The sequence below is a fragment of the Nicotiana tomentosiformis genome, chromosome 11, assembly GCF_000390325.3.
Source record: "Nicotiana tomentosiformis chromosome 11, ASM39032v3, whole genome shotgun sequence".
Taxonomy (NCBI): Eukaryota; Viridiplantae; Streptophyta; class Magnoliopsida; order Solanales; family Solanaceae; genus Nicotiana; species Nicotiana tomentosiformis.
In genome coordinates this window covers 24,744,265-24,758,188 of record NC_090822.1, presented here as the reverse complement: position 1 = coordinate 24,758,188, position 13,924 = coordinate 24,744,265, and the positions used below count along the sequence as shown (strand labels likewise).

Genomic DNA, 13,924 nt, shown 5'->3' with positions numbered 1-13,924 from the left:
GCAAACAAATGAGCGAGAACTTCAAGTTGACCTGATAATTTACTCTCCTTTATGTTTTTTCCACCCACACCATGCCAAACTCATTAAAAAAGGAAGCACTCCCTTTTATTTTCAATGCTCGAAATCGAAATTTTTAATGAGAAAAGAAATTTCTTATTCATCGTTTCACAACCATTTAGTAGTAACAATTTACTTGTGTTGTAGTAAAAAGTATTATTTCATATAGCTTGGTGCAAATGTAATTAGAGAAGAAAAAATAAAATAAAAACAACAGGAAAAGGAAGAAAAAGTTCAACTATTCTGCTTCATATTGCTTGTCTTAACTAGTCTATCTTCCTTGGTACTTTATTATCAATTTAACAAGACAAAAGAAATTTAAAAAGAAAAAACCTGAAATTAGAGAAACAAAACTGCAAATACCCAAAAAACAAAAGGTAAAACGATCCTAAGAATGCTAGAAAAATCATACTCTAGTATCAAACAAAACTTGTTCTTGTTCATCCTAGCTCATTCTCTGGCGAATTTGGTCTTTTCACAAAAATACCCTGCAAAAATAAATAAATATAGATATTTGAGGTTCCAAACAGAATAAAGATAAATGAGGGGTGTATAAAGAAATATAAAGATTTTGAAGAACTTCATAGGATGAATTGAAATTATAAGCTTGTATAAGTACAACTTGGATTATACAATAAATCCATTGAAAAAAGAACCTAATTTACTCATAGAGTTGTTAATTAAGTGGAGCTATACGTACTTATAAAAGAAAACATTTTCTTTCCCCTACATAAATTGATTTATTTAACGACATACGGCCAATGAATTAATAAGAAATTTGTAACTAACCCCTAATTATAAAATTGACCTTTTTTTTTTCTTTCAGAATTTTCTAGACTTCGATAGAGTAATTGAAATTTAGTTCTATTTTTTTTAAAAGAAGAAAAAGAACACAAAACAAAAAGTGAACTGAGAAAAAGTTAAAACAATCATTCACAGGCAGAAAACTTTTAAAGGTCTTTATATGATTTATAGATCCCCCACAATCTCATTTTAAGTGTGCTACCCAATGATTGAGGTAAGAGTTTAACTTTATCATTTTTTAATTATAGCGGTCAAAACACAGACAAAAAAATCAACAACTATTTAGAGATTTAGAGCTTTTTATAAATATCAAAGTATATGTAATTATTAAAAATAAATAAAATATTTTAAAAAATAAAGCAAGCAACCCATCACGACAAGTAACATTGATAGTGCGAATATTTTTAAATTATTCATGTCTATAGATAAATTATTTTATAATAATGCTACCTTCATTATGCATTATCGATCGGATTTTCTAAGTTGGTGAAATTCTTTTTAAAGATCAAACGTGTACGTCGTTTTTCTTTGTAACGTAACACACCAGCCTCTCTCACGCCTCCATTCTCTGAGAATAGGTCTATTTGTGCCAATCTGGCCTGCATCCAATATTAAACCATTATTAATATTTAAAAATCAGAATTTTGAGGACAAATATGTCATATTCCTATACATTATTGATATTTAAATACTTCTAAGAAAAGAAAGATGCAAACATGTAAGTATGTAACTAAAACACACTCGATATAATAGAACCAAATTAGTGACCTACTTGAAAGAATAATAAATAATATGATAATAATTTAACCTGTTGAATAATTTAAAAGGGATAGAAAAAAAATTGAACTTTTCTAAAATCTTTTTAAAGAATAAATTAGAGTGGAAAACAACAGCGGAACTTGAATATTAACAGAGGAAAAAGCGTTTAAAAAGGAGAAAAGCTTTTCTTAAAAAATAATTTAAAGCAAAAAAGCGTGAGATGCACGTGCCATGGTCCAATAGTACGTTGCAGTTTGTATGCTACTTTTAACTAAAATAAAATAGCAGAATCCTAGATTCAATATCTCATGGAATTAAGAAGAAGAAAAAACACATACTCTGACATCATTTCCGGCAGCCTCCGATCCCGGCATTTCATCGGAGAACGGCGACTCCTTATCGTACCACGCGTTCAAAACGTTGTCGTAGTTCAATTTTAGGAGCAACTCGGATTTTGGCTTTGGAACTTTAACCTCTTCTTTGGTTGATTGACTCGAATTGTCCTTGTTCGTCCTTTTTGGAGACGAATTATCTTTTGTTGATGATGGTTTCGAGCTTTTCTTCTTCTTTTTTTGTATCGGCGGTTTGCTAAATTTTGGAGTAATGTCGATGACATTTACACTAGGATACTTCCACCAATCCCCGTCATCCACATTTCTCAATGGTCGCACTCCACTTCTCATGCCAAAATCATATTGGAGGTATCCATTTTCAAATCCTAGTCCTATTGGAAAACCATAACAAGTACTACCAAAACTATGACTAAAATTGGACTCATTCAATGGTTCTTTCTCCACATTTAGCTTCCCCATAATATTATCAATCACACCCTCTTCAATTTCCTCATCCAAAATGGACTCTTCATCAAAATCTTCTTCAAATTCATCACAAACCTCTAAAAAACTACTCCCTTTGGAGTCAATTTCCCCTGGACTTTGGCATGGTTTGTCACAACAACTCACTGACCTTTGCTCAATTGGGCAATTGGGTTTTTCTAGCAATGGTGGATGGATTAAATACCCCGAATTTTCGACCATTTTATAAGGCACAACTAAGTCTGAGGATTCATATAAGAAGGGATAGTGTGGCTTTGGGAATTTCCAAGGCTTAGTGAGGTGTTTTGTGTTGAATATTTTGGGATAGGCTGTGGATAGAAGGGCTGCAGCTTCATTGTAAGTTTGATTAGGCCTTTTTCGAGGGGTTCGAGGTTTTCTAGTGGAAACAGCAATAGGAGAATTGCTAGATTCTGAAAGAGTTGAAGAAGGTGAAGATGATTGTGAAGTCCATGAATTAGATGGAGATTTTATAATATCTAAATCCAATTTATAAGCTGCCCTTCCACCACCCGTTAACCAAGAAGACATTGTGCTAAAAGAGAAACAGGGGAAAAACAGAGAAGAAATTCAAGAATTGAAATCTTGGAATTCAATGATGAATTCTTGAAAACCCCATTAAGCAATTCAGACTTAATTCTCAAAAATCAGGTGAATTCTTAGGCCTGCAAATCAGAACTGAACTTCCAAATTGGGAAAGAACAAAGAAGAAGCTAGAGAAAAAGTACCAATTGGCAAGAATTGTATTGGTTTTGGTGAAGTTTTCCAAAGAAGTACTATGTTTTTGTAAGGACATAAACCAAAATAGTACAATAACAGACTCTTAAACCCTAAAAAGTACACTCTTTTTCACTATAAACCAAACTTTCTAAAGCATTTTCTTTTTGCAGCACTAGTTCACTCTAACATTTAAAAAAGAAATTTGGCTTCAACTCACCAAACAAAACAAATGGACAATGGATAAACAAACCACTCTATCATCAAGTCAAAACTCAAGAAAGAGAGAATTTGCTTGGATTTGCCCTTTGGCCAAGAATTGAGCTAAGGAAGAAGATGAAGCACTGAATTCAAGAAAGCACTTTGAAAAATGGGACTTTTGGTAGAGAAATATCTAAGAATGGAAATGAGGGTATAAAGGAATTCAGAAGGGTTTTAGGGTTGGCATATGTATAAATATAGAAAGAAAGAGAAAGAGGGGTTTTAGGTACAGTGGTCACGGGAGATGTATATGGAGGAAGATATAAGGCTAAGATTTGTTGATGAGAGACGGTTTCTCTCTGTGTCTGAAGAGATTGGGGTGTATCTGAATTCAGAGGAAAAGAACAAACAAAGGCTACAACTATTGAGTGGACCACTATTGCTTTGTGTAACAATTTCCCTATATATACTTTTGCATTACAATCACATATTCTCTTCGATAATTTGCTAAAATGCCCTTACAAAAGCATTATTTCTAAGAAAATTATTTTAACCTTCTTGATAATTTGTGAGGAGAGTATATGACTTGTTATGCCTTTCATAAGATATGATTCTTCGAATCAAAGATTCAAATCTAACGAATTAAGATCTTGAAGGGAAACGATTGTTGAATGATTAGTTTAAAACAAGTCAGTAACAACCTTGAAACAAGTTCAAGCATGTTCTAGTTCTCAAAAGAATTACGATGAAAAAATAGCGTGGCACTTAATAAACATTAGAAGTGAAATCAAATACAAAATGATTTGTCAAATATAATACAAATTTGTATTGTTAACAAACTTTAAATTGCTTGATCTCTGCCTCCTCGAATATGATATATTTGCAATTACAAATTAAGAGATAGGTTTTTCTTAGACGAGGGGATTTTCCGATGACAGTGGTGTCTAGCCAATTTGTGCGTATCTCGAGTAATTTTATCAAATATTCGTAACCTCCCACTAGCACAAGTACGGGATAACTATACCCACCTATTAAAATTTGAATAGAGAGAAGAAGATTTTCTTTCCGGATAAAGGTATGATTTGCCCCTTTACTATCATAAATACGCTTTATTTACCCTCAGTTTAATTTTTCTATCAAAAATATCTTTACTGTTATACATTAGGTTCATATTTACTCCTTACACGTTAAAAATGGTTACATTTGCCCTTCGTTATACTTTAGGATCATATTTACCCTTCTACTCTTCAAAAAGGGTTACATTTGCCTTTCGTTATACTTTCTTGACATATTTATCCTTACAATTATACCCTACATTTATCCTCATCCGGTAGATCGCCATGTCCCACCTTTGTTTTCCTACATGGGGCCTATATGGATTTCTTTTTCTTCCAATTTAAATATGGTCACCTATTTAAGATAATTTAACCTGCCCACCCAATTTAAATAAGATACACTAACTAAAATAAATGGAAATCATAATTCCCAATCCCCTCCCCTCCCCCACTCGTCCATCTCTCTTCTCCGGGTCAGCTTCATGTTTTTCGGAGAGCGAGAAAATTTTGGACAGTGCACTAGTGAACGAAACTATAGTGTTATCTCTAATTGATTTATTTAATTATTTCACACAATTTATGAAGATTGTGTGAAATACAATAGTTATGGCAGCGGCAACATATTGGCAAACAATAACTTTAAACTCAAAATTACTAATCTAATACAACTCACAATTATTGCAGTAACTAAAGTAAATTATAAAAAGTTTCACAACAATGGAGTTAATGAAGTCTTATTTAAATTGGGTGGGCGGGTTAAATTATCTTAAATAGGTAACCATATTTAAATTAGAAAAAAAAAAATCCAAATAGGTGCCATGTAGGAAAACAAAGGTGGGACATGGCGATCTATCGGATGAGGGTAAATGTAGGGTATAATTGTAAGGATAATATGTCAAGAAAGTATAACAATGGGCAAATATAACCCTTTTTGAAGAGTATAGGGGTAAATATGATCTTAAAGTATAACGAAATGCAAATGTGACCTATTTTAACGTGTAAGGGGTAAATATGAACCTAATGTATAACTGTAGAGATATTTTTGATAGAAAACATAAACGAATGGTAAATAAGGCCTATTTATAATAGTAAAGAGGCAAATCAGACCCTTATCTGTTTTTTTTTTCACAACTGGTTGAAAATTCACCTTTATCTTTGTGGATTTGAATGTGTTAAACACAGCCCATGTTCTCAACTGTATATTAAGTAACATCTTTCTAAAACTCATTCCTTGTTGTATTGCAATCATCACATGTAATGAGGACTGAGGTAGATGCTCTACAATCCTTTACCTCTTCTTCCTTTTTCATTTTTTTTGCCTCTTGTTGATCTCGTGAATTGTATAGAAATGTATGATAACGTGATAAAGTTTTGTGAACTTGATCTTGTAGAAATGAAAGATAAGGTTATCTACGATAGACCTAATAATATGGTCTAGTGTTTCTCAGAATCTACACATCGTCGGTGTTTATTATACCAACTTGCCATTCTGGTCTAGATCAATTCAATTATTTCATTTGTTGTTGTATTAGGCTGATAAATTAGGAATATGTATTGTTATTACAGTATATTAACTGATAGCAAAATCTACTATGTTTATATATATATATATATATATATATATATATATATATATATAAAAGATGTCGGAACTGGATTTTTTGTCTGAAAAACATTATCTAGGTGCAAATGAAACTAGAGAAGGAAACAAACAAAGCAAACATGAGAAGATGAAAAATTTCAACTATTCTGCTTCATATTCATTGTCTTAACTAGTCTATCTTCCTCGGTACTTTTATTCTAATTGTAACAAGGCAGAATAACTTTAAAAAGAAAAATAATGAAATAGAAGTAACAAAACTGAAAATATCCAAAAATAAAAAGGGAAAAATATCCTAAAATTCTAGATAAATCAACTCTTCATCCTTGCTCTCTCTCTCTCTGGTGAATTTGGGCTTTTCACAAACCGACCCTGCAAGAATTAAGAAAAATATATATTTGAGGTCCAAATAGAATAACGATAATTTGGGGTGTGTATAAATGATTTTAAAGAACTTTATAGGTTGAATTGAAATTAGCTTGTACAAATACAACCGGACTCAATTCTTATCAATGTCAAGCCGAAATTAAGAGACTACTAATGACATGAAATGGGATTATACAGTAAATACCAATGAAAAAAATGGAACCTAATTTACTTATATTGATGTTAATTAAGTGGAGTTATACGTACTTCCAAAAGAAAACACTTTCTTGCCCTTCGTTAGTTTTATTTATAATTCCGTTTAATAATATATGTCCAATGAACGAGGATTTAAGAAAAAAATTTAAACGAATTCTTAAACCTATAATCGACTTTTTCCTTTCAAAATTCTCAAGATTACCGAGTTATTTGGAAAAACAATTCATTTAAAAAATAAAATAAAAAGAGAACCGTACTTACTCCAACTATACCAAAAGTCCAAAAGTGATTTGAAAAATAAACAATCATTCAGAAATGATTGCAAATGTCTATTTTTACTCTTTTTTTTTAATTTTATTAAATGAAAAATGCTCCCTATCATAAGTTTTTAAATTCTTGAAACTTTAACTCGAACATCCAATTAAATAGATTTTTTTTATCATTTCACCCCAACCCTTATTAATACAAATATCTATCGTTAATCATGAAAATAAAAACATCATTCCCTAAAGTTAAATGCCTTTATATGACATTATAGATCTCCACAATGTGATTTTAACTTTGCTACCAAAATGATTGAGGTAAGAGTTCATTTTCTAATGTTAGTGGTCAAAACAAAGAAAAGTTTATCTTATGTTTGGAGAAATAGAAATATGGCTCATTTGTTCCTTCATTGAATTATATTAAGAAAACGGAAAAGAATGTATAGAAAATTGTAGGGACAATGATTTACTGATTAAAACAAATAGACACCTTCTTAATATCATATAAGCCTGAAAATAAGGGAAAGGAAGCGAAAGGAAGGAATAATTTTCCTTTCTTTTGTGAAAATGAAAAAGGAGAACCTTCCTTTCAAATATAATAATAATAATAAATAAATAAATAAATAAATAAAACGAAATATTAATCGAACACTTGAAGTACTATAAACTCATTAAGACCGAATTTAGAAAATTTAGAGGCCAAATTACATTTTCATAAAACTCAAGCTGCTCTTTTCATGATGAGTTTAACTTTTAAATATTGATAATGCAAGAAATTCTTTATATTACTATCTAGAAAATAACTAAAGGTAAACTACAAATAATAAAGAAAATTATTGACTTAAAAATATGATAAGCAACCAGCTAAAACAAGCTAAATTTATTGATAATATAAAAATTCTTTCACGTATCAATGTATCTAAGCTAAATCCTTTCATAATAACGGTACCTTCATTCTGGGTCGTCGGTCAGCGTTGACTTTTCTAACTTGATATCTAATTTTTTTAGAGAACAAACGTGTGCGTCGTTTTTCTTTGTAACGTAACACACTAGCCTCTCTTATTCCTCCATTCTCTGAAAATAAGTCTATTTGTGCTAATCTGGCCTGCATACAAATTTAATTTAAGAAAATCAGAATCTCGAAAAATAAAAAAGGAAACAAATTATGTCATATTCCTATACATTCTTCAATTTTATTGATTTTAAATAGTTCTAAGAAGAGAAAGATGCCACCAAGAAGGAAAGCACAAAAGGGTGAAAACAATTACATAATTACAAGACACTCGATATTATAGAATATGCTCTTGACAGAATGACCTACTTGAAATAGTAATAAATAATTTGATAATAAAACAATGTCATTATTTCTTTTGGAAGCATTTATTACGTTAACAACATATTCTTGAATAAAATATTAAGAAAAGTAATTAAAAAAAATATAGTAATCATTATGTGTTGTTGTATGTTAAGGATGCATAGACGTAGTTATGTCGAAAACGGAAATAGAAAAAAATAATAATATTATTAAAAAGAATAGAAAAAATATTGAACTTTTCTAATTTTGTAAAAGAGTACATTAGTGTGTCAAAAAGGTCCCACTTTCAAGCTGGAAAGAAGTAGACTGTAACATCGCTTTGATGCCAACTACCAACTTGAATATTATGTCATGAATTGCACATAAAGGAAAACGAGTCAAATAAAAAGCAGAAAACTTTTAAAATATATATATACATTTAAGAAAATATAGAAAGAGAAAAGCGTGAGATGCACGTGTCGTGGTCCAAAGGTATGTTGCAGTTTATCTTAGTATGCTACCACTTTTAACTAAAATAACAGAATCAAAGTTTCAATTGCTCATGGAATTCCAAAGACACTTACTTGGACATCATTTCCGGCAGCCTCCGATCCCGGAATTTCATCGGAGAACGGCGATTCCTTATCGGACCACGCGTTCAAAACGTTGTCGTAGTTCAATTTTAGAAGCAACGTCGATTTTGGTTTTGGAATGTCGACCTCTTCTTTGATTGATTGACTTGAATTATCCTTGTTCGTCCTCTTAGTAATTGAATTATCCTTTGCTGATGATGATTCTGAACCCCTTAATTCCACCGGTTTCTCTAATTTCTTTTTCTTCTTTTCTACCGGCGGTTTGAATTTCGGTGTAATGTCGATAACATTTACACTAGGATACTTCCACCAATCTCCGTCATCAACATTTCTCAATGGTCGCACCCCACTTCTCATGCCAAAATCATATTGGTATCTATTTTCAAATCCTAGTCCTATTGGAAAACCATAACACGTACCAAAATTGTGTTGGTGGCTGCTATTGCTATAACTAAAATTGGACTCATTCAATGATTCATTCTCCACATTTAGCTTCCCCATAATACTATCAATATTGACACTCTCTTCAATTTCCTCATCCAAAATAGACTCTGCATCAAAATCTTCTTCAAATTCATCACAAACCTCTAATGAACTACTGCCTTTGGAATCAATTTCCCCTGGACTTTGGCATGGCTTGTCACAAGAATTCACTAACCTTTGCTCAATTGGGCAATTGGGTTTTTCTAGCAATGGAGGATGGAGTAAAAAACCCGAATTTTCGACCATTTGGTAAGGCACAACCAACTCTGAGGATTCATATGAGAAGGGGTAGTGTGGCTTGGTAAATTTGCAAGGCTTAGTGAGGTGTTTTGTGTTGAATATTTTAGGATAGGCTGTGGATAGAAGGGCTGCTGCTTCATTGTAAGTTTGGTTAGGCCTTTTTCGAGGGGTTCGAGGTTTTCTAGTGGAAATTGCAATAGGAGAATTGCTAGATTCTGAAAGAGTTGAAGAAGGTGAAGATGATTGTGAAGTCCATGAATTAGATGGAGATTTTATAATTTCTAAATCCAATTTATAAGCTGCCCTTCCACCTCCAGTTAAACAAGACATTGTACTAAAGAGAAACAGAGAAGAAATTCAAGAATTGAAATCTTGGAATTTAATGATGAATTCTTGAAAACCCCATTAAGCAATTCAGACTTAATTCTCACAAATCAGGCGAATTCTTAGGCCTGCAATTCAGAAATGAACTTCCAAATTGGGGAAAAAAGTGAAGTATGAAATAACATGAAGAACAAAAGGAACCAATTGGCAAGAATGTATTGGTTTGGTGAAGTTTTCCAAGGAAGTAGTGTTTTTTATGGGAAATAGACCAAACCCCTATAAAGTATACTTTTTCTCACTATAAACCAAACTTCCCAAAGCACTAATATAAATTTTAAAAAAAGTCAATGAACTAAACACTTTTCAGCACCAGTTCCCTCTATACTTGGTCCAAGAATCCACCAGAAACATTAAGAAAAATTTGGCTTCAACTCACCAAACAAAACAAATGGAGTAAAATAAACAAACACCTCTTAGAATTAACTAACTCCGATCCAAAAGAATCTAACTTAAGAAGAAGAGAGAATTGAGCTAGGAAAGAAGATAAAGCACTGAATTCAAGAAAGCACTTTGAAAAATGGGAAATATCTAAGGATGGAAATGAGGGTATTTAAATAAAGGAATTCAGAAGGGTTTTGGGGTTTGGCATATGTATAAAAATAAACCAAATATATAAAATGGAACCCTGAGAAATAGAAAGAAAGAGAGGGTTTTAGGTACAGTGGTCACGGGAGATGTATATAGGAATAGGAAGATAAAAGGCTAAGATTTGTTGATGAGTTCACTAGATATAGCAGAGACAGTTCCCCTCTGTGTCTGTGAAGAGATTGGGGTGTTTTGGCCTTTGAGTGATTGAGATCAGTACAGAAGAAAGGGACAAAGAAACGCTACAACTATTGAATGGACCACTACTGCTTTGTGTTAGAATTTCTCTCTACGTACATTTACCTGTTTTTGCACTTTTTTGCAGTACAACTATACATTTTACTTCATTTACTAAAATATCCTTACTAGTGCATTATTTATAAAACTTTTGTTGTAAACTTCTTGGTAAGTTGTGACATAATGACTTATTATGTGTTTCGCTTGAGTCAAAGGACTAATCGATTAGGATCAAAATCTTGAAGTGAAAACAATTATAGATAGTTAATTTTAAACAAGTCAATAACAGTTTGAAATAAGTTCAAACGCATTCAAATTCTCAAAAAGAATTACTATGAAGAAAAGATAATGTGAAACTAATACATAAAGATTTGTTAGATACGTCACAAACTCGTTAGTTAACCAACTTTGATAAATCTCGATCCCTTCCTCCTCGAATATGATCCGTGTGTGGATATTTTTTATCTATAGTTCAATCAGTTTATGTAAACATGTTCAATTAAAACTTTTCATATACCCAAAAATATAAACTTACTTTTTTTGTATATTGAAAAATATTCAGTTCATTTTTGTTTTTACAGAGAAATACAAGAGGAGGAAACAAATATCTATCTAGATGTCCTAGATACAATGAAATATTTCAAAAGTTCCAATTCTACAATTCAAAACAAAATCTTTCTTTTTCATAAATAATTTAATATTATCTTGAATATAATAAATTTGAATAAAAGGTGCATGGTCATCTTGTTATTTCATTTTATCAAGTATGGGGCAAATTTGTAACAAAGAGAGGCAGTGAAAAACAGGTTGAAGATACTATCTAATCCTTATCATGGGCACTCATGGATTTCCTTTGTTCTATCATAAAACTGAAAGTACCATACCTAAAATTCTTTGAGGAATAATAAAAAAAAGTGTTTCTTATCTGATGACATGGCAAGTTATGTTTGGTTGTTGAGATTTTCTTGGATGACGTGGACTGTCTTATATGGGGTTAGAGGATTTTCACATGTATCTAGAAAAGTGATAGGGGTGGTATTTTTTTGGATCTAAGATTGAGTGCAATGATTAAAACCCTATTGGTGTCTTTTGTGGTCCTTTGTGTGTGGCATATGGCAATTCAACGTATGCCTATTTATGATCAATGGCTTCTAAACAATATTGCACAACTACTCCCCTAAGTTTAATTTCCTCAAATCTCCCCCCTTGACTTCCATCTCATGAATAATTTAAATTTTAAATTGTCTTATTATCAGAAGATCAATTGAGCTATTTTTGAAGTTAAAAGATAAAAAGAAATTAGGTATAGAGGAACACCATATGCATAATGCAAAAACTTATGCCTTTTTCACTACGAGACCGTTTATAAATTTTTATTTCGATTTTGCAAAACAATTGTCTTGAAATCAAGAAGTCGTTTTATCTCCATGAATAATTTTTTTTTAATTAAACATTAAGATTTTATTTTATTTCTTGTTGTTGATGATGAAGGTGGAATGAGGATTATGTATATCAAGAGTCTTCTTTGGCATGCTTTGCTTCAGAGTAATAGGCATATATGAACTTAGAAATATCAAATTTCACCAATATAAGGAAAAAATAAAGAAAAATAAAAATTAATTTACGATAAGGTCCCTATTTATTTTTTTCCTTCTTCTTTCCTTATTTGAAATAAATACAGTTTATTGGTTGAAGAGACTTCTGTACAGGGTTTGCCCTTTTACAGGCTTTAAGGATTCCTTATCGTAAGATATTTTCAAAATATCTCAATCAGATTGTACATTTTAATTCTTGTATGCACTTTAGATATGTATTTTCCACTGATTTTTTCTATTCAATTCATTGTTTATTTATTTATTACTTATACATTTATTTGTGTGTGGTGTGGTTGTATATTTTTTTTTATTACTGCACAATCTTAAAATTTACCTTCTATCTTCTCAAAATTTACACAAGTTGCTGAATAACATAAACTCAAAATTATTAACTAATTTTTTTTTCTAGAAAAGATTGTATCAGCTTAGTTTGATTATGTATTTAAAATAGCAAATCGACAGATTTTTACTTGAAATGCTAATAGCGCCTCACCATTGTAAGACGTCATTTATACTTGATATGATACCGATATTTAAATTATTAATCATTAACTATATACTGAAATTATAGAATTATAATATTATTTTAAGTCATTAATACTCAAGAAATATATTTTTAATGCTAAAAATAAGAGATAATTTCTTAAATAGTGAAAAGTGAAGTGTCTTGAAGAGACCAATTTATTTATCATCTTCTCTGACATTTTCAGTTCGTATAATTACGCTTATAATAGTTGCAATTAAGCCAGAAATTAATAAAGGTAACAGTGGAAACATGCGTGATGGCTAATAAATCTGTACATAATGCCAAATAATTACTTGTATATATAATGTCGAGGCTTTACTACAGCAGAAGTAAAATAGAAGTTAGGCGGTGTTTTAAATGAAATAGGAACACATTGTAAGTTCTTTATTACATGCAAAGAAAACACCAATTTAGATACAAACGAAAATTAGACATTTCAAAATTAAATTAAGAATATTATGTGTACTCAACAAGTTTGAAATGTTTAATGGCCACCACATGTTATGGTAGGGTAATAAGTACCCTTTATCCTTAAGCAAAAATTTTGAGCTCGAGCACTAAATTGGAATCACATTTTATAAGGAACATTTTACCTTAAAGTAAAACTTCGTGGCTCAAATTCATATCAATTAGTCAAGGTCCAAAGAAAATTACGACATCGATTGAGAAATCAAAAGCAAGTTATTTAAAAAATCAAAAGCAAATTACGACACCTCTCATCCTATGGAGCAATAGTATTTATGTTAATTAAAGGAAAATTGTAATGAACCAACCGGTTATTTTGACTTTTAGAACTCCGTTTCACTAAATAAAATTTCTTGTATGTGCTTTTATTAATTTATGACTTGAGGGAATGATTGGTTCGGGATTTGGGAGTGTTCGGATTGAAATAGGAACACTTGGTTCCTTAAATTGGCCTTAGAATGTTAAGTTTGACTTCGGTCAATATTTTAAAAAAACGAACCCGGAATCGAGATTTGACGGTTTCAATAGCTCCGTATGGTGATTTTGGACTTAGGAACGTATTCGAAATTTTATTTAGAAATCCGTAGTTAAATTAGGCTTGAAATGGCTAAAACAAGAATTTAAGTTTGGAAGTTTGACCGGGTAGTTGAC

The 13,924-nt window shown here is 31.2% G+C and overlaps 2 protein-coding genes and 1 long non-coding RNA gene across 3 annotated transcripts; 1 reads left to right on the top strand and 2 right to left on the bottom strand.

The window, feature by feature from the left end:
* Positions 1-279: 279 nt before the first annotated feature.
* On the bottom strand, positions 280-2,984 carry LOC104090569 (protein CHLOROPLAST IMPORT APPARATUS 2-like). The gene is made up of 3 exons (XM_009595692.4): positions 1,959-2,984; positions 1,312-1,460; positions 280-545 (listed from the first exon to the last, which is right to left on the bottom strand). Exons 1-2 carry the CDS (start codon positions 2,982-2,984, stop codon positions 1,317-1,319), a joined length of 1,170 nt encoding a protein of 389 aa, XP_009593987.1. The 3' UTR covers positions 280-545; positions 1,312-1,316.
* Positions 2,985-3,043: 59 nt separating this feature from the next.
* On the top strand, positions 3,044-10,296 carry LOC138900678 (uncharacterized). The gene is made up of 2 exons (XR_011411804.1): positions 3,044-3,177; positions 10,003-10,296. It is a non-coding gene; the product is annotated as an uncharacterized lncRNA (long non-coding RNA).
* On the bottom strand, positions 6,152-10,033 carry LOC117272945 (protein CHLOROPLAST IMPORT APPARATUS 2-like). The gene is made up of 3 exons (XM_009595691.4): positions 8,750-10,033; positions 7,821-7,976; positions 6,152-6,398 (listed from the first exon to the last, which is right to left on the bottom strand). The coding sequence occupies exons 1-3, from the start codon at positions 9,809-9,811 to the stop codon at positions 6,339-6,341; spliced, it is 1,278 nt and encodes a 425-aa protein (XP_009593986.1). The 5' UTR covers positions 9,812-10,033; the 3' UTR covers positions 6,152-6,338.
* Positions 10,297-13,924: the final 3,628 nt, after the last annotated feature.